Raw genomic sequence first — 21,084 nt, forward strand, 5'->3', positions numbered from 1 at the left:
TTAAGAGGAGGACTGCTGGGAAAAAGGGCTTTTCCAAACTTGCTATTCTGTCAATGACCAGAGCCGAAAGAGCACATGGCAGTCAGGCAGCCTGGGCTCTGGTCAGGGCTGCCACCTCCTACTCTAACACACTACGGAAGGTACCTCATCCTGAGCTTCAGCCTCCTCATGAGTCCCCGCGGGTTTCAGGAGGGGCCCGGAAACCTGAAGGAAAGGATGTCACCAACCTGAAGGATCACTTCTAGGAGGCAAATCTCTTTTGAGCCCTGCCCAGCATCCCCACTGAGCACCATTCTTTGCAGCCTCCTGGGGCTCAGGTGTAACAGAAAAAGCAATGACCCTGCAGTCCAAGGGCTGGAGTTCAGATTCGTGCTCTGTCACTTACTAGCTGTGACACGGGGGATATTAATCTCTATTGTGCGAGGTGGTTGTAAGGATTAAAAGCGATACTACAGGGTAGCACTCCATAAGGAGTGATGGCACTTGTTAAATCAAGGACGGACCAGAACCAACATTAAAAAGCACGACAAGAGAACCCAACTACAAACAACTTTTCCTCCTTCAGAGCTGGGTGGGGCCCCTCCCCCACCTCCCTTCGGTGCAGAGCAGCCCTCAAAGTTAGCATTTCACACACACAGGTCTCCTCCATTTCATTTTGTTGCTTTGCAAGTGAATGCCCAGTGGGCAGTCATTTCAAAGTCGCGGGCCAGCTGGGCGTGCGGGTGACTGCCTGCTGAGAGTGGCTGAAAGGGCCTCTGAGGCCTGAGAAAGCCACCCCTGCTCTCCCCTGTGATTTTCACCGATGGACAAAATGCGGCAAGTGAATTAATCTCTTTTAAAAAGAGCAATGCTTGTGACAGAGCATGGTGTCTCCGAAAAGGTTAGGATTCCATCATCCCTGAGATGATGAGTGGAGTGCTTAATGTGGGTTGCCACTCAGGGCAGAGCAGCCTGTGTCTGGGGGCTGGGCACCACAGGCCTTTCTGGGCTCCCTCCAGACTTGTGGAAGGCCCTTCCCTAATGAACTAGGTCTCCTGCTTGGCAGGGCAGTAGTGGGTGACACTAATAGGGGGTGGTCCAGGGCAGCGGACAGGGAGGAGGCCACACCAGCAGTCAGGAGTTGAACCCTAGACCTTGCACAGATCTCAGGCAGTAGTGGGGGGCAGGGGAAGAAGCACGATGGATTTGGTCCACATGCAGGCTCCAGCACTAACTGGGTGGGTAGGAATGGATCAATGAATGACCTAGCCTCTCTGAACTTCACTTGGTCCCCTCATCTGAATGACAACTCCTGCTCTCTGAGCCTGTTTCCACACCTGTTAAAAAATGGAGAGGATCCCAGCAGCCCTTCTCTATAGGTCACAGGGGGGTACCATGAACAAACAATGAGACAAAATATGTAAAAATACTCGACACGCAATAAAGCACTGGTCAAACGGAAGAGCCTGTGCTGTTACCATTTTTCAATTAGTACCTACCCCATTTTAAGGAAGTAACAGAGTAAACTAGGATATGTGAAAGGTGTACACAGAACTTGGACCACAAGTGCTCAAAATCTTCTGTGGATTGATAAATAAACAGTCTCAAATCCCCAGGCAAGGGCAGTGGTAGAATAAGGGTACCGTAGACCAAGACCTGAAGATTTCTATAGGAGACTACCAAATCAAGGGGAAGAACAAAGCTGCTCTGATCAGGGATCCAGGAGAGTTCTGAAGGCTGGGGACCAAACACAAAACAGTTAATGGAAAAGACGATGAGTGTCAAACTTCCCCTTCCTGCTGTGAGTGCTTCTGTACTCTTCTAAATTTTATTGTTGTTCTTTGTAACAATGCACATACTATTGCTCTTTTTTTTAAGCAAAACTTTCTTAGGGGGGAAAAAAACCCTTACCCTTTCTTTCTCCAAGAAGCCTGTGCTAATCTATATCAACACTTACCAGTGTCCTCGTGTCCCGCCCCACCCCAGTTAGCGTGTGCTGGCACCATGGCCACACACCGGCTGAATGAGCATGTCCACAGCACTTCCCTACACGCTCTCACCAATACCTCTGTCTTGTGTTGAAAGTTACCTGTTTTATACTGGTGGGCCTGTCTTTTTCAAGGAACTTAAGGTCCTGTGTATATGTTAAAGTGTGGGTGTAGCTTCTCAGGCTCAGGGCTGGGGACACTTAAGATGTAGGCCTGGGGCTGGAGGCCATGGATTCTAGTCACGGCTCTCTCAGTAACTAGTTGTGTGTTCCTGATCTGCCTGTCTGGGCCTCACTTTTCTCTGTGGTAAAATAACAGAACTGATTTAATGATTTCTCAAGTCCCTGCCAGTCCTAAAATCTTTGGATTCTAAATATGTATAACGTCAAAATTTGAGATGTGGATTTCTAACAGGCACAGGCATTAGCAAAACTTCCAAGAGAAAGGACAACTCCTTGGGCTGCTGTCTGTAGGAGGGAGAGAATCCCAGACAGGGATATGGGGCTGTTTTGAGTTATTCTGGCTAACCAGCTCTTCCACTCAGGGGAGGGAGGTACCACTTGATTTTTCTTCCTCTTTCTTTATGACCAATCAATACAAAGCGGCCACTGAACTTCAGTCGTGCATTGTTCCAACTGATTTCCGGATCCTTCGCATTAACCGGCTCTCAGCTGCAGCTGGGGAGGGGGCTGAAGGGTGGGGAGCCCGGGCCCACCTGCATGAGAGGCCTGGAAGCAGTGAGCCATGCAGACTCAATCATGATCACTATCTGGGCAACAGGGCTCTGGCTGGAGCCTCGCAGAAGGTCCTGTTTACAGTAATAACAGCACCAGGCCAGGCTGGCTGAGCAGAAGCAAGGCGCCTCGGGCTAGAATCCACACACAGCCTCCATCTGCGCCTTATCTACCCACTCAGCCTGGGCTGAGAGGGGCAGGGCAAGGAGGGAAGAAGGCTGCTGTCAGAACCCAGCTTGGGCCCGCGGACTTCAGGCAGGCTCCTGGTGCTCTAACGCCACAAACACAAGGCCTCTCCGGCATCTTCTGCATTTGCTACTTGAACTAAGCCTTCTCCTTCAAGGCCCCTCTTGGGACTCTTCCTCTAGGAAGCTCTCCAGATGCTCTCCCTACCAGGAAGATGGCCCACTCTAACACTGCAAATACCCAAACTACTCCAAAGGGAAGCAGGCGAGCAGTGAGGGAGAAGAGAGGCATTTATGCAGCCTGCAAGCTTCATAACTAGTTATTTCCTACCATATAAGGTTTTAGATTTCTAGATGTAAAGAACGATCTGCAGAGATCTATCAGTCCAATACTTCCTTTTATACATGCAAACATGGAGGTTCACAAAGCATCAGCTTTTGACTAGACTAATTTGGATATGAGCTTATATCTGTCCCTTCCAGGCTGTGTGACTGTGGCAGGTTATGTTAACCTCTCTGAACTTCAGTCACCTTACCTTATCAGCCTGCCAGACCTATCTAACAAGGGTGCTGAGCTTGACCAAAAGAAATAACGTATGCAAAGCACTTACGTTTTGCAAATGTCAGTTGTCATTACCGCAAATGTTCTATTTGTTCAAACGCATACAGAGGAGGAGCGATATCAGGCCCTCACTGAACAGTGCTGGATTAAACAGCATGAAGTCCAGTGCCGGGTGACCATTCTTTGTCCCATTTCTCACAGTTTCTAGCAGGAACTTGACACACATTAAAGTGCAGAGATTATTTTTTTAAACTTCATTTTGAAATGATTTCAAGCTTCCAGAGCAGTTACAAAAATAGCACAAAAAACCTCAGATCTGTCCTTCGCTCAGATTCTCATTACATTTTGCCTCCTGTGTTTAACCACTCCTTTTCTCTATTTTTTCCTGGACCATGTGAGAGTTAGTTTCAGACATTATGCCCTTTTACTCCCAAATACTTCAGCACATATTTCCTAGTATGAGGCTATTCTCTTACATAACCACTAACCAACAATGATCAAATTTGGGACACTTAACATTGATAAAATATTTTTATCTAATAATCAAATTTTGTCAACTACCCCAATATTATCCTTTATAGCAATTTCCCCCGTAAACCAGATATAAGCCAGGATCGATATTAGAATCAGGCATTGCCTATGTCTTCAGTTTCCTTTCACCTAGAATGAAATAGTTGCTCAGCCTTTCCTTGATTTTCATAATTCTAACACTTTTGCAGAGTAAGGCTAGTTTGTTTGTAGAATGTCCTTCAGTTTGGATAACGATTTTTTGAGGAACCCATTTCCTGTTATTCACCCACTCATTCCACAAACTTTTCATGACACCATGGTTATTACGGGACTCTGAGCAGGATGAGTTTCAGTGTCCCTGCCTTCAAGGCACTTACTGTTCAGCTCCATACCTGGCAAACAGCTAAAATATAAGCGAGGACCCTGGAGAATGTACCATTTGAGTGCAGGTCAGAGCAACAAAACCAAAGGAACAGCTTCCTGGAGGCAGAGGCATGAGCTGTGCCAGAAAGGACAGGCAGAAACACTGATTCCCCTAATGACCTCCCAGGATCCTCCTGAGGAAACACCTCTCTTTCCCCAAGCAGTGTGTGCGATAAAACATGAAAAGCAACAATACAAGGCTAGAAAGGGGAGGGGGTGGCCCAGGGCACCCTCATCTGGGTACCACTGCCCAGGGCTATATGCTATGTCCCAGTCAGCAGCTGCCCTGGTAACTTGGTGACAAGGAAAGCCCTGTCTAGGCAGCTTAAGTGCGGGGAAGGGCCATGGGCGCCACCTACTGGCACCACAGCAGGACTCTAGGCTGCTAGGGAGGGCAGCTGGGCAGCTGGCTGGGTTGCCAGAAAGCTTGTCACATGTGGTACGGCAGAGAGACACAGAAATGGCTCAAACTTCTCAAATAGGGTTGGCACTTGAGCCACCACTGCCAAGGTCCAGAACCCCATGAGCTTTTCGGTAAAGACTGGACTGTGCAAAGCCATTCAAAATACCTGGCCCCCTAGATAGCTGGGGACAAACATCGGGTTCATTCCAGCAACAAAACTTAAGTAGCATCTTCAAGCCGGGCTTGTGCTGGGCACTAAGGGTACAGAGATGAAACAGACATGGACCTTGCCCACAAGGAGCTCCCAGTCTGAACTGGGGTTGGGGAAATCGGACAAGCACACTAATAAGCGCTTTAAGTATCACGGTGCTCTGAGAGCTCTTTGTATAGAGTCAGCGAGCACACGGCATACTTGGCTCTTTGTGTGGTAGAGAGCTCTTGAATGGTGGAGTCAAAAGGACTCACACTTCTTGAGCAGCCTACTACCTATCGGCACCTGCCATTTATGATCCCATCTGATCTTGTGACTAGTTAAGGACTTGCCTAAGACGACTGGCCAGTAAGTGGCAGCTTGGGACTGGGACCCATGCTCTCCCTGCTGAATCACACACACTGCCTTCCAGGGCACACATCCCGTTTTTTCCCTTCTTTCCCACATTTAGCCTGGGGCCAGCACACTACAGGAATCCGATGGAACTAATCAACTGACAAAAAATGAAGGAAAAGCCTTAAGTGGAAGGGAAGGATCTGAGGGATGGAGATACTCTTTGATTAGTTCTGCTTTCTAGAACCTTCTCCCCGGAAGAGACCCTCTTCTCCTAGACTCAAAATGAGATAGGCCCAATCCATCCCTTCTTCTTCACAGTAGTCTCCACACTAGCTCCACAACTTTCATACTTACATGGCAGTATGATGCTTTAAAGTGGTCTTGCCTTCAGGTTAAAACAAACTTGGCAAACGAATCCAATCAAAAGGTTAAAGAAGTACAGGAAGTCCTGGTTCTCAGCAGGCTGGGCTGACTGCAAACTTAACAGAATCTAGGAGTATCATGCAGCTGCCAAAACAGCTAGGTGCAAATTCAAGCCATATTAATAGAAGCATAAAATCTGTAACAAAGGGGATGACTGTCCTGCTCCTCACAATTGTGGTCATGACTAGGATGGGGAGAAGACCTGAAAGCACAGTTTAGGGAACTGAGGCTTATTCAGCTTGGAGTTCCATCTCCTAATATTTAAAGGTCTGGAACAGGAAAAGGAAGCTGTGTAGTCCTAGAGGAAGAACAGGGGCTAAAAGGGGCAGCTGCAGAGGAAGCTAGCGCATAATGACAGCCCACCACGTGTCAAGTGCTGGGCCAGTGCTTTTACACATACCGCTTCAGAATTCATCACAAGATAAAATGTTTTTCTAATTACAAAGTGCCTTTGCTTACATTACTCCAAATGTCCAGAAAGTCTTTGTACTAAGCTCCCTGTATCCAACTACTACCCAACTCCAGGCCCAGATTAAACACCACCTTGTCTAGGAAGCCTTAACTTTTCTTATATACTAATTACAATTCTCTTACCAGACTGCAAGTTCTTGAAAGGCAAAGGTCATCATGATACATGTTTATACTCCTCCTCAATGCCAAATGGGGCATAATGCTTATAATAATGGACCTTAAGAATAAATGCCAAAAAAAAAAAACAATAAATAAATGCCAAAGAAGATACACAAATGGCAAGTACATGAAAAGATGCTCAATGGATGGACCATTAGCCATCAGGGAAATGCAAATCAAAACTACAATGAGATATCACTTCACACATACTAGGATGGCTGTAATAAAAAAGACAGGTAACAAGAAGTATTGGCAAAGACTAGAGAAATCAGAACCCTTATTCATTGCTGGTAAGAATGTAAAATGGTGCAGCCACTTTGGAAAACAGTCTGGCAGCTCCTCAAAATGTTAAACATAGAGTTACCATATGATCCAGCAGTTCCATTCCTACAAATCTACCCAACAGACATGAAAACATACATTCACATAAAAACTTGTTCATGAATGTTCAGAGCAAAATTATTCACATTAGCCAAAAAGTAAAAATATAAACGCCCATCAACTGATGAAAGGATAAATAAAATGTGATATATCTATACATGGAATATTATTCAGCCATAAAAAGGAACGAAGTACTAATACATGCTACCACATGGATGAATCAAGAACACATAATGCTAAGTGAAAGAAGCCAGCCACAAAAGACCACACCGTCTGATTCCATTTATATGAAATGTCCAGATAGGCAAATCCAGAGAGACAGAAAGTAGATTAGTAGTTTCCAGGGTCTGGGGGGAAGGGAGAACAGGGAGTGACTGCTAATGGGACTAGGGTCTTTCTCGGGGTGAGAGACTGATGAAAATGTTCTAGAATGAGATAATGGTGATCATCACACAATTTTATAAATACACCAAAAACCACTGTACTCTTTAAAAGGGTGAATTTTGTGGTATGTGAATTATATCTCAGAAAAATAAAAGAATAAAAGAATGAATGAATGCATGTTCAATCAGAGTCTGCTTATCCTTCAGGACGCAGAGAGGGCCTCAGACCTAGAGAAGCTCCACTGAGGACTGGATGCTGCCCAGCAAAAACCTCTTTGAGGGGGAAAAAAAGAAAACCTGAATAGGGACTTGGCGACTGAAGAGGCAGTGAGTCCAGAGACCAAAGTGCCTTGGATCCTGTCTACCGTGCAGGTGCCGTAACTAAGTGTCACCTGCCCTGGAAAGGATCCTGCCCTGCCTGCTGGACTCTGAACCCCGGGGAATTCAGAAGCCTCCCCCAATTGTTCGTGCTTTACATCCAGCCCCTGCTCACTATCCATCTGTAAAAGCTGGTCAAACACACAGACTTCATGGGAGGCCTGGGTGCTATCCCCCCCAAACAAAAGGGCATTGAGATGGAAGCCTCGGCTCAGCCTCAGAGAGGAGTCTTAGGCAGCCTTCCTGGGCCTCCCATCCACATGAATGGAGGGCCCCGAGCCCAGCCAGCCTGCCCAGCTGCTGTACCCTCCTGCTGGGCAGCCTCTGGAGAATAAACACGGTTTCATTCGACCCATCAATCAACCAGCTGGACTCTATCTGTACCGTGTGCCTTCTGAGTGTCCAGCCAGCCTTGTGTGACTAGGTAGGGTAGAGGCAGGAGGAAGTGCCATCCACCTTGCGGGGACAGCACAGCCTGGGTGAGGAGACACGGGCATGAGAGACACGGAGGCGAAAACCCAACGTGATACTGTACAGCAGAGACTTTAAGGCCGTGGGAATGTGATATGAAAGCTCACTGCGGGCTAGAACAAGTAGTGAACTGGAGTGAGAAAAGCATAAATCATAGCTTTGGGTCTCAGCTTAAATCATAGCTCCACTATTTACTAGCTGTGAGGTAATAAGCAGGAAATCTAAGCCTCAAGTTTTCTCATCTGGAAAATGGATATAACACAATCTGTTCTGCAATACTAGAGCAAGAAAGGAAGACAATACACATACCGTATCTAGTACTCTGCTTCACGCAGAATGGATATTTAATAAATGACAGCTATTATTACCAGTGAGGGAGAGCCTTCTGGAAGAGGAAGAGCTTCAGGTGGGCAAACAACATCCACCTAGATAGAAGGATGGAGGTAGAACTGAAAGCACTGCAAATGCTTCCAGGTAGAAGGAGAAAGCTGCATGTTTGGGACAGTGAGAAGCCAAGTCTGACTAGAATGGGGTTCTTGGGATGGATGGGAAGGCCAGGCTTGACCGGTGGCTGTGCAGGGCAGGGGGAGAGGGGGTGCCAGTGAAGAGCAGAGGGAAGGACAGAAGGTTCTTCAGGAATCTTGTAGATTCCCAAAAAGGCAGACAGAAGTGGTTCTCCCTCTAGCTGGAAAACACTTCCTGAACAGGAAAAGGGAGCGTGGAAGAGTGCTGAGGAAACTGTGACCCCAGCAAGCCTCTCTCTGCCTCAGGCCTCTTCATCTGTAAAATGAAGTGGTATGCCACTTCCAAGTGGGCGACTTTGGGCAAATTACTCAAGTATTCTGCATTTCTGTTTCACCGTCTGTGAAATGGGGCTATTATTACTTGCACAATTGTGAGAATTTAGTGATTAAAGCCTCACATAGGGGCGCCTGGGTGGCACAGCGGTTAAGCGTCTCCCTTCGGCTCAGGGCGTGATCCCGGCGTTGTGGGATCGAGCCCCACATCAGGCTCCTCTGCTATGAGCCTGCTTCTTCCTCTCCAACTCCCCCTGCTTGTGTTCCCTCTCTTGCTGGCTGTCTCCATCTCTGTCAAATAAATAAATAAAATCTTTAAAAAAAAAAAAAAAAGCCTCACATAATACCTACCTCAAAAAAGGTATTCAATAAACATCAGCCACTATCAGTAATATTTAACAATGTCATTAAGGTATTATTTTATAATATTTTATAGTACATGTACCAGTATATATAAAAATTATATGCATGAAAAATTATGCCATTAAAAAGTAGTATCCTATAAAAAGTAAATAAAATTCTGAATATATGTAAGCTCTAAAAAGAGGAGTAAAACTAAGCATGACAGCCTGTGTGTGTTTTTGCCCCACTTACTATTCATTTACCTTGGGTTCATCAGTCTCAGAGGTCTCTGAATGCTCACACTAAAAGCATAAGAAACATGTACGGGGTAACAACTGAATATTCAGAAAATTCCATCCATTACCTTAACTTATTTTTCTAGCGATAGGGCAGTGTAATTAACAACACGCAGTAACAAAACTTACTATATACAGAGCATTCAGTATGCGCTAAGCATATAGCACTGAGCAGTTTCACTCATTTAATTTTCTCATTTACAACTCACAGCAAAGGTGTGAGGTAGTCAATCATCATCTCACTTCGCAGAGGAAGAATCTAAGACTAGAAGAGGTCAGGCAAACTTTCCCAAGGTCACAGAGATGACAAATGGCACAGCTGGAATTCAACACTTGCTTTCTCAGACGCACAGCTGGGAATCAAACCTTGCTTTCTCAGACTCCAAAGTCCTTAACACGGGGATTCCTGCCAATGATATGAGAGCCTCTAACAGACCCACTGACTGAGTCGGAGGGAAGAACCACTTGTTGCTTCAGGAGGAGTCTGGACCTGGGACTCCTGCTCAGAAGGGAGGAGAGGGAAGAAACTAGGATGTAAAAAAACCTCAAAGTTCAAAAGTGAGATTCAAAAAAAAAAGTGAGATTTTCTGAGAAAGCTTTCAAACAGCACAGGGACAGAGCAGGAACGGTGAGGCAAGAAGCTACAGTGAGTATCATAAGCCCAGTGACACATTTAGCTTGACTACTTTCAGTATTCTTGGATTTCTCTCCCTCAGTTTCCAGGAAAATTCCTTGGGAAAAAATCCAACTGGTTCTAGCCATGCTGATAGGATTTGTGTTATGGTCGTGATTGAGCTGGGATTTTCAAGAAGCAGCACTTGGGCCACAGCAACAGTGCTGGGGAGACAGCGCCTGACAGCTGTCCCTGCTGTGGGACCCTGGGGGACTGCAGCTTTGTGACCTACCCTGCCTCAGTGGCTGGATCAGTGCCGCAGAAGATCCTGGCACACACAAGCTGGTAACACTCAGCTGGTTCCTGATGTTTCTCAGCCATCAGAAAGGTTGTTGATCACATCAACCCAACAACCCCACCACCACCACCAAATCAGTTACCAATGCTGTTAGAATAAAGACAAAGCTCCTCACTATGGCCGCTAATGTTTATTCTAGCGCGCGTGTGCGCGCACGCGCACACACACACACACACACACACCCGTGCTGCAGGCCCCTACCCTTTTCAGTCCTTCACACACTTGTCATCATTCCTCCTTCCACTGGATCTTTGTAAATAAAACTTCCTTCTGCCAGGAAAGCTCTTCGGCCCTTCACTAGGTTAACTCCTCACCAGAGCCCAAGCTTCCTCTGGGAAGCTTTCCCTGACCAGAAGAAATCCACTAGAGGCTCTAGGATTCTCTACCCTCCCTTGCAGCATCTGTCACAGCTGTAATTTCTTTCTTTCTTTTTCTTTCTTTTCTTTCTTTCTTTCTTTCTTTCTTTCTTTCTTTCTTTCTTTCTATAATTTTACATTTGCACAATCAACATCTGAGTAGGCCTTAAGCTCTGTGAGGTGATGCCTGTAAGTATTTTGGCTTACCACCAATCCATCAGGGCCTAGCAAAGTGCCAGCACATAGTAGACACTATTCGTTGAATGAATAAAAGAGGTAATTCTCTATTTTTACATTATTTTTTTAAGGGAGGTCAGTTCTCTGTTTATAGGCTTATTAAAACTGTAAATAACTATTAATATTTGCCTAACTCTTTACCACTTACAAAACATTTACACAATATTCAGTAAGTACTTGTTAACTACCTACATGAACAATGACGAACAGCAGCAATGGTCGGCCATCTATAAAACTCACAGTTTCATAGGCCACACAGCCAAGAAGCAGTAGGGCCAACACTAGAGGCTCCATCCCAGGGCTGGGCTCCCTTTCAGGGACATCCTTCCTCCCTACAAGCCACCCCCATAGCCTCAGCTGTTCTCTGCTTCTGCACTTGGCCAACCACCTGACTCTGCTGGGCTTCTGTGCCGTTGACTGGCTGCTTCCACAACTCACTAACCTATGAAGTTCAGAAAAAGCTGCCAATCTAGTCTTCCCCAATTACCTTCCATCACCGGGGAGCAAGAAAGCAGAGACCCAATCACACACCTCTGCAGAACTGCTTGCCTGGTGTTTCAGCGTGTGATCTGGACCTTTCCAAAGGGACTAAACACTGGGAAGTGTTAGCAGAGCTAAACACTGGGAACTGTATCTCAAAGTTCTCAGGGGGACCACCATTAACATGATTTGGAAACTAAGACTCAAAGAGGGAAGTTCTATGACTTATTAAGGGTCCCAGAGCCAGTCCGAAGTGGAACCCAGATCTGCTCATTCTAAAAATCTTGCATTCTTTCCGTAACATTATACCGCCTTCCAACATCCCAGTATTCAAAAAGCCCGTGGGTGTTACGCCCTAGCATTCAAAATCCAGTGTGATGATCTTAAGGAACTCTCACAACAAGCATCAAATTAGAAGAGTGATGCCAGTTAGGCCTTGACCTTTGGTCTAGAATAAAACTTTTGTTTCAATCTACTGTAAACCACAAGGACATTTAAATATTTACTGGTTAAGAAAGCTGGATGTTTGGTTGCTCTAATGCCATCATTAATATCTTCCCATCCAGCCAAAATGATATAACAATCAATAAACAGACAGCCTCTCTGAGGACCTGAGACAGCCAAATGTATTTACCAGCCAGGGTTTTTGTTAATTAGATAAAATCCCTGGATCAATGTGCAGAACATTTACCTATGCTGTAGCTGAGCACATTCTGGACACCTTAGTTCTAGCATAGGGACAGCAAGTGCCTCAAGCCCCAAGCTGGGGCATCCAGGGACAAGAACCAAACCAAGCAATCAACGTAAAACCAGAACAAATGTGTTTAACTCTCAACAAAATCTAACGCTTTCTTCTTTCCTGAACTATAAACCGAATCAGACTTTTTTCCAAAGGCATCTAGTAAACAGATCTGAGATGGTATTAATTCCTTGATTTTGTAAAACCATGAAACCAGAAATCAAAACAAGATAACAAAACAATCTCTAGGGGAGCCGGGGTGGCTCAGTCAGTTAAGCATCTGCCTTCCGCTCAGGTCATGATCCCAGGGTCCTGGGATGGAGTCCTGCATCGGGTTCCCTGCTCCACAGGAAGCCTGCGTCTCCTGCCTGCTGCTCCCTCTGCCTGACCGTATCTGCTTCTGCATGCTCTCTCTCTGTGTCAAATCAATCAATCAATCAATCTTAAAAACAACCCAACAGGGGCGCCCGGGTGGCACAGCGGTTAAGCGTCTGCCTTCGGCTCAGGGCGTGATCCCAGCTTTATGGGATCGAGCCCCCACAACAGGCTCCTCCGCTATGAGCCTGCTTCTTCATCTCCCACTCTCCCTGCTGTGTTCCTTCTCTCGCTGGCTGTCTCTATCTCTGTTGAATAAATAAATAAAATCTTTAAAAAATAAAAAATAAAAAAATAAAAATAAAAACAACCCAACAATCTCTAGTGCTCATTGAGATTCTTTTTTGAGAGGCAACATGGTATATACAGCAGCAATAGTCAGAATGACGCATACATTCAACTGCCTAGTTGACATCTTCACTTGAGTATCTCACTAGCATGTTAAATTTAGCATGTTTAAAACTGAGTTCATAATCTTTTCCCCCAACCCAGTTCTCCTCTAGCACTTTCATCTCAGTGAATAGCATCTACACAGCTGAAATCCATTCTTAACACCTTCTTCTCCCTAATCAGTGATATCCAATTCTGTTCATTCATTCAACATTCATTTATTAGTATGTACAACGTATCAGGCACCCATACTGCTCTAACCACCACCAAGTCCTGTCTAGCTTACTTCCTCCATCTCTGCTGACATCTTATTCCAAGACATCACCTGCCATCAACCTCTCTTCTAGACTATTCCAATCGCTTTCAAACAGTCTCCCTGCATCCACCATGGCTCTCTATCAATCTATTCTCCATGGAGAAACTAGACAGATTTTTCTACAATTACAGATCTAGATCATGTATGTCACCAGGTCTCTCTCTCTCTCACACACACACACACAAGCGTGTGCACGAGCACACAGGCTTAAAATTCTTCAGTGGTTGCTCAGCGATCTTAGGAAAAATAAAAATCACCACCATGGCCTACAGACCCAGTGCAGTCTGGTCCTTGCTTAACTCTCCAGCTTCAGCTCGTGTCACTGTGCCCTTGCTCTCTAGAGTCTGGTCAGATTGACCTTCTCTCAGTTGCTTGATTTCTTCACATCTGTTCTTGACTTAGGGCCTTCCGCCTACTGTTCCCTCCAGCTGAATGTAATTTCACCTTTCTCTTCATCCTTCAGAGCTCACTTCACTCTCATGTACTCCAATGCTTTCCCCTACTGATACATACCCTCTCCTCCACCCCTCCTAGATCCAAGGTTAGATTCCCAAGTGCCTTGTACTTCCCTTTTTAAACAAGTTTGAAGATATAATTAACATACCATATAATCCACCCATTAAAAGTGTACAACTCTCGTTTTTAGTATATTCAGAGTTGTACAATCTTGACTACTAACTCCAGAACAGTTTCATCATTCCCAAAAGAAACTCTGGGCCCATTAGCAGTCACGTCCTATTCCCTCCCAACACCAACCTCTCCAGTCCTTGGCAATAACTGACTAATCTATTTTCTGTCTCTATGGATTTGTCTATTCTGGATACTTTATATAAATTGAATCATATGATATGTGGTTTTTTGTCTGACTTCTTTCAGTATGCATAATGCTTTCAAGGTTCACCGATGTTGTAGCAAATAGCAATACTTCATTCCTTTGTACTGATGAATAATCTTCTGTTCTGTAGCTGTATCATATTTTTATTTATCCATTCAACCACTTATGAACTTTGGGGTTGTCTTCCTCTTTGGGGTATTAAGAATAACAATGCTATGAACATTCATGTTCATGTCTTCTTTTCTCTGGGTTATGTACCTAGGAGTAGACGTGCTGGGTCATAGGTAACTCTATGTTTAACATACTGAGGAAATGCCAACCCTTTTCCAAAGTAGTTCCACCATTTCACATCCCCAACAGCAATATGTGAGGGTTCCAATTTCTCCACATCCGACAAACGCTTGCTATTATCTTTCTGCTTACAACCATCCTGATAGGTGTGAAGTGGTATCTCTCCGTGGTTTTAGCATTTCCCCACTGACTACTGATGTTAAGCATCTTTACGTGCATACTGAGTATCATGTATGCTTATTTGAATACCTTCCTTAGACAAATATCTCTTCAGATTCCTTGTCCATTTTTAAATTCAGTTATCTTTTTATTGATCAGTTGAAGAGTTCTTTATATATTATTCTGGGTACAAATCTCTCATCAAATATATGATTTGCAAATATGTTCTCCCACTCTGTGGGAGAGTCTTTTTCACTTTCTTGAAGGTGTCCTTTGAACATAAAGTTTTCAGTTTTGATGAAGTCCAATTTATCTTTTTCCCTGTTTTCTTGTGCTTCTGATGCTATATCTAAGATGGCTTTGCCTAACCCAAGATCACAAAGATTTACTCCTGTTTCAAGCGTTTTACAATTTTAGCTCTTAATTTAGGTCTATATTGCATTTTGAGATAATTTTGGTGTATGAGTGAGGTAGGGCTCCAACGGCATTATTTACACGTGGATATCCAGTTGTCCCAGCACCATTTGTTGGAAAGACAAGCTACACTTCATTTTGAACTACAAAGTTTTGTCTGCATAATTAGTCACTGGCTCCCAATTAGACTGTAAGTACCAAGAGGGCAGGGACTGTGTCAATCTTGTTCACCACTGCATTTCCAGCATTCAGCCCAATGCCTAGCTCCTAATAAGCACTCACAGACCTTGGTCAAATGAAGTATTATTTCTGTCATTAATAAATACTCAACTTTATGGGTTATAGGTATTATCTCCATGATATCTAAGCTCATAGAAGTCAGGCAACATATAACATGTGCCTTAGTTTTGCTGGTTCTCAGTTTTGACTCACGTGCCCCATCCTCCCTTAGGAAGGGAGTTAGTGAGCAGCTCCAGGACAGGGATTGCTTCTCCTTCTTCATGGTGTTGCCACCAACACGAATTCAGCTCAGGGCTAGGCACAGAAGACAGTCTGGACAGATGAATGACTGAGGGACAAATGGACAAGGCCCTCCATGGCCAGGTCCCTCCCTCTCTCCAGTTCCTCCTGACCTCAAACTGTGATCAAGCAACACCAAACAATATATAATTCCCCCTCCATACCATACATACCCTAGGCTGTTTCTTGCCTCAGTGCTACCACTCATGCGGCCCCCTTTGCCTGGAATGCCTTCTCCTTCTCCTGTTTCCTAAGCCCTACTAATATTTAAAGCCATTTCCTCTAGGATGCTTTCTCTGGTCCCACAGTCTTCCCCAGTCTCCTGCATTAAGGGCAGGAATCATGCCTGGTCAGATGTACCCTGTGCCAAGCACAGGATGCAGCATGACAGGTGCTCTGTAAATTTTGTCCAATGACCAAATAAATCTTGGAAGGGGCAGGCAATCTGAGGTTCAAGATTGATATCACCAGGGTTCCTCCATTACAGAACGTTTGGGCTGAAGAACGGAGTTATGCACTCAGCAGAGAGGCCCAACTCCCTGCTGGGAGAAGGGAAATGAGTAGGGGTGTTGTCTTTCACTCAAGTTTGTTCTGAAGGAAATGTGATCTCCATCAGAAGAATAGGCGGCCTCACTTCTCCGAGCCCTGACAGCTCCTCACATGGCTCAGCCCAAGCCTGGACAGATGTGCCTTCAGTCTGCCCTATGCCCTAGGTTTCGGGTGAGTGGTTCCTGCATCCAGGAGCCAGACTTGGGCATGGGCTGAGCCCTGGAGTAGGGCCAGATGCTCATGATGCTGACAGGTGGGACAGGGGCCCCAGGACAGGACTTCCACTCCTGAGGAGTCAGACCTAAACACACTAACAAGGTTTAAGTGCCTTGGGGGAGGAGGAGGGAAATGGTTGCCACACAGGGAGAAAAGAGGAGAGAAGGAAGGGAAGAGGAAGGGACCCAGCCTTCCTCTAATACAGCCAATGGAAGTATGGAAATAAGACTCTGGACTGCCTGCTTCAAGTGTGCTGAAAAGTCAGTAAAAAGCAACTTTCCCCAAGTTCTGTTGTGCTGGGGAATAGAGTATGAGATGTGGGGAAACACACCTGTCCCTGCCTTGGGGAGGCACACAATCCAGTGGTTTAAGGTGAAGTCTAGCTCACAACCTTCTTAATATCAAGAACAGAATGTGGCGAGTGGCAGATCCTGCCCTGCCCCTCTAGCCAGGTGAGCTCACAACACACACAGTTAGCAAGCACCACATAAAGCAGGACAACAGTGCCCCCACATCAGAGTGACTGTCCAGAGCTGTTGGCTTGATCGTCTCATAAGGCTGTCTATAAGGATTCCTAATTTGGGCAGCAGTGAACCTTGCCGCTTTTCCTGTTCATGGACTGAGCGCCTCCCTAGTCCTGACAGCCCTAGTTCTCTCACCCAACCTCCAGCTTCTCTTCTAGAAAAGGATCATTCTCCTGCTGCAGGCCAGCATGGCCCTTTTCAGATGACTTTCAAACCCTCCTAGACCAGAAGGGAGATGCGGGGCAAAGGAAGGGGAGATCACAGCCAGGTGGAAGGAGTCAATGAAGGCTTCATAAGGGCTGTAGCACTTGAGCTGAGTCTGGAAGAATTTAAGCAGAGGATAATGAGCACTGAATATAGAGGGGTGGTCTGTGTAGAAGGCTCATACCCAGGACCTAGAAACTTCAGATTCCAGAGTGTCCTTAAAGAGGAGGACTTCCCCTCTGAGAAGAACCTCAGGCTGCTGCCCTTCACTATCCAGAGCTTTCCCAAGGCTCTAGGGCTAAGGAAGGTTGGGGGACATCAAGGCAGAGACACACGGAGCACACATCCTCAGAGACAGCAATGAGGAAAGAATGGTAAAGGACAGTATTATCCACCAGATGAGTTTTATTCCAAATACTGATATCGTAGACCGTACTGATCATATACTTGGTGACCTAACCACGTATAAAACGTTTAAGTAGTTTTTAAAAATTGAGAATGGGACTCTATCCTGCTATAGGCAGGTCTGTTGGGTGGAGCTAAAAACAGAATACACCGAAGAACCTAAGAGCAGCATGAAGCATCTATGCAGAGTCTAGAGCACAGAAAAGCTGAATAAAGACCCACTGTAGGAATTCAAAAGAACTGTTCTTCTAGCAAGAATGGTCAGGCTCTCCCCACTTCCACCTCTAGGCCTAGCTCTGTTAGCAGCAAAAACTGTAATTGATATGTTCCATGTCTGTTTCCTTGAGACCAGAGCCTGGGTCACCCTCCATCTCCAGTGCCCTCCAGCAGAGGCCTACCCACTCATTCACAAGCAGGAACTCTTTTGGGTGAGGAGGAGGGAAGGATGTCCTAATTCAGGCCTTTATCACCCCGAATTTGTCTTATTGAAACAGCCTCTCCCCACTTGTTTATTCTTCACTCTTCCGAATGATCCTAATTGGGTCATTCCCCTGCTCAAAAACCTTCCACGTCTCCCCACTGCTTCTAGGATAAGAATTCAAGACTCCCTACCACGGGAATTCGAAGCCATGCACACTGGCTTCTCTCAAACCACCTGCCCTCTTTCCCCATAACTTGCAGCGCGGCTCAAGCACCACCTCAGCAGCACCAACGTGACACTGGGCGCAGCAGCCAGCCAGCACCTCCTGTCACCTGCCTTTGCTCAGATTGTTCCCTACTCTCTGCTTCAGAGGCGTAGGGGGACACAGGAGGTAAGAAGAGGAGGGGTAAGACTGCCGTGCTGAAAGTCAGGCTCTGTGCCTTGCTCATCTGACTCCCTTACAAGGGGTGAAAGGAGACTCTGAGTCATCATGACCAAAAGAGATGAGACAACTGGAGGCAGGAGAAAAGCAGCTAGAGACTGGAGACACACACGAAAGGCCCTTACAAATGCTACCCACACAGGCAAGAAGGGATGTTCTGCATCACACACACCAGAAATTCAATCACTTTCTGCATTCTTTTGACAAGAATTAATTGCTAGTAGAAAAACGTGTATTTGAAAGAGCTAAAATAATCAACACTCAGGGGCTTAATGGAATAGGCTAAACAGCCTCCCCTGGGTGCTGGAAAAGTGGATTCACAGCATTGCTGCTTTGCAAATACACCACCTAAACTGGGCTGCCAGAGGAAAGCAGCAGCCTGGCGGTCCTCAGGAGGAGGGCTGACCAATCACTGACAGGCGATCTGAGGGTCAGCAAAGGCCTGAGAGGAGGGGGCACAGCCAGTTTTGCCCCCTCACTCCCTTCTACTGCAGCAGAAGGAAGGCAGGCTCAGCTGTTTCTGGGGAAATGAAGATATCAGGCACAGCTGGCAGTTATGAATGGCTCTTATAACAACGAGCTGACATCTGTGCTTGGTTTTTAAGATGCATCATCGCATGTTTATTAAACTATTGCTCCATCATATTTATTTGGCTACGAAACAACTCCCAGCCCATACTTCCAAAAGTGGTTTATTAAAAACTAAGCCTTGAACATTAATACTCAAAAGCACCCTTGAGAATCAATAATAATGCTGCAGATAAAATGAAAGGGAATCAAAGCAGTAAGTCTTGGTGGGGGCTGCAGCTGCCTTTCAACACTTCGTTATATGTTCAGGAGGAGCACCAAGAGCGTGGCCCTGGATGCAGGGGCAGCCACCCAAAACACAGGACTCCCTGTCTAAAATGGTGACATGGCAGCAGGGAAGGGGGGTAGCCTATGGCCACCTCACTTTATACAAAGGGCCAAAAAAGGCCAAGATGAGGCCCAGTGCAAGTCACTAGTTTCACCAAGAATAAAACCTCTACCCCTAACCAACTGCCCCATACTGAAGCCTTGTGTCGGCCCTGGTCTGAGCATTTATCCTGGACACAGACTGCCCAGACCTGAGTCCTGTCACTGCGCAAGAACAAACCTCAGATCCAACCTGCTAGTGGTCCTAAGGGGCCCAACTGAGCCAGGCAGGCTAGAAGAATGCAGTCAGCCCCTGAGCAGAAGCCCAGCATGTGCACCCCAGCCCTTCAGGAAGACCTTTCCAGGAGCACCTGGGTGGCTTAGTCGGTTGAACGTCTGCCTTCGGCTCGGGTCATGATCCTGGGGTCGAGCCCCACATCGGGCTCCCTGCACAGCAGGGAGCCTGCTTCTCCCTCTCCCTCTGCTGCTCCCCCTGCTTGTGTACTCTTTCTCTCTCTCTCTCCCTGTCAAATAAATTAATTTAATTTAATTTAAAAAAAGGAAAACCTTTTTAGCCCCAGAAGACCTGGCAGAAAGGCTTCTTCCAGCTCCTTCCCAAATCCCCAAACCTCTCCATGGGTGCCCATCTGTACCCCGTCCAGGCAACAAACAATAACACATCGCCAGTTCCACGAACATATAAGAACAAATTGGAAGATTCAATAAAGAACGCACAGGATGTGGAGGGGACTCTAAACCATGCCCTGCTAAGAACAAAACAGTGGAAGGATCCAGAGATGTTTGGGGTCAAGAAAAAGGGAGACACAGGGCTGACTCCCTAACTTAAAAAATCTAAGGGTTGACCTGGGCCAAGGGAGCCCAGGTGACTGCGACTATAGGGAAGTTACAGGATTCACTTCCCAGATGAGTGTGAGGATCTCCTCCAAAGCAGTCATCACTGGAGGAAGGGGTTCACCCAGCTCAGGCCCTCTTGTCGGGGAGAGCAAGTCCTGGGGATCGACACTCACCTGCTGACTTCTTGGACATTGTTGGCACGAGCAGCTTCCATCAGGGCGGCATCTGAAAAGAAAGGGGGCACTGGTCAGATCCCTGGCCAGGACCTACCCTCAGAGCTAGCTGCATGGAGGGCCCAATAAAACAATGGAAATGGAAGCACTTCAGAAACGTGGGCTTTGGGGTGCCTGGGTGGTACAGTCAGTTAATCGTCTGACTCTTGGTTTCGGCTAGAGTCCTGATTTCAGGGTCCTGAGATCGAGCCCCGTGTTGGGCTCCACGCTAAGTGTGGAGTTGGCCTGGGTTTTTCTCTCCCTCTCTCTCTGCCCCTCCCCCCTAAAATAAAAAAATAAATCAAAAAGAAAAAAAAAAGGAAAGAAACATGGGCTTTAACGAGGGAAATGATTCCAAGGTATATAAAGAGAAAGCTAATCATCTCCTGCTTATGTGGTAGCCGCTGTTAACCTGTCTTCCACATCCATTATAGAGCCCAAACACGTAACTCTTATCATACAGGTGACCCAGGCAAAATGCTAGCAACTATGTGCTACCTACGGCAAATGCGTGATACGTGAATCCCTTCACTCTTCATTAACTGGAAAGCTCGGACTAATATGTTTCACATGGCTGTCATTGTTATTAACCATTCCCCTACCTTGTCCCACTTTCTCCCCCAACTCTGATTTCTCAGCCTAGTTTTGAATCTCACGTCACAAGTCAGCAACCCTGCACAGAGGAGCAGGCAGGGGTGTGGGCTCCTCAGTTTAGAGCCTTGACCAGGAGTCAGGAGGCCCAACCATCTGCTCCCTACTCCCTAGGCTGCCCCTTTCCCTCTCAACTCCAGCTTCCGTGACTATAAAGTAGATGCAATAATCCTTGCCCTGGCAAGCCTCACAAGGAT

The 21,084-nt window shown here is 46.2% G+C and overlaps 1 protein-coding gene across 2 annotated transcripts in view; it reads right to left on the reverse strand.

Moving 5' to 3' along the window:
- Positions 1-21,084, reverse strand: part of CLPB (caseinolytic mitochondrial matrix peptidase chaperone subunit B) — a 138,167-nt gene that overhangs the window by 113,880 nt on the left and 3,203 nt on the right. For both annotated transcript variants that reach the window (XM_008707307.2, XM_008707308.2), the window contains exon 2: positions 20,198-20,249. In XM_008707307.2, the coding sequence (XP_008705529.1) occupies positions 20,198-20,249 (52 nt within the window). The remainder of the gene's footprint in view (positions 1-20,197; positions 20,250-21,084) is intronic.

Source organism: Ursus maritimus, unplaced genomic scaffold (assembly GCF_017311325.1).
Source record: "Ursus maritimus isolate PB19 unplaced genomic scaffold, ASM1731132v1 scaffold_16, whole genome shotgun sequence".
In the NCBI taxonomy this organism is placed as follows: domain Eukaryota; kingdom Metazoa; phylum Chordata; class Mammalia; order Carnivora; family Ursidae; genus Ursus; species Ursus maritimus.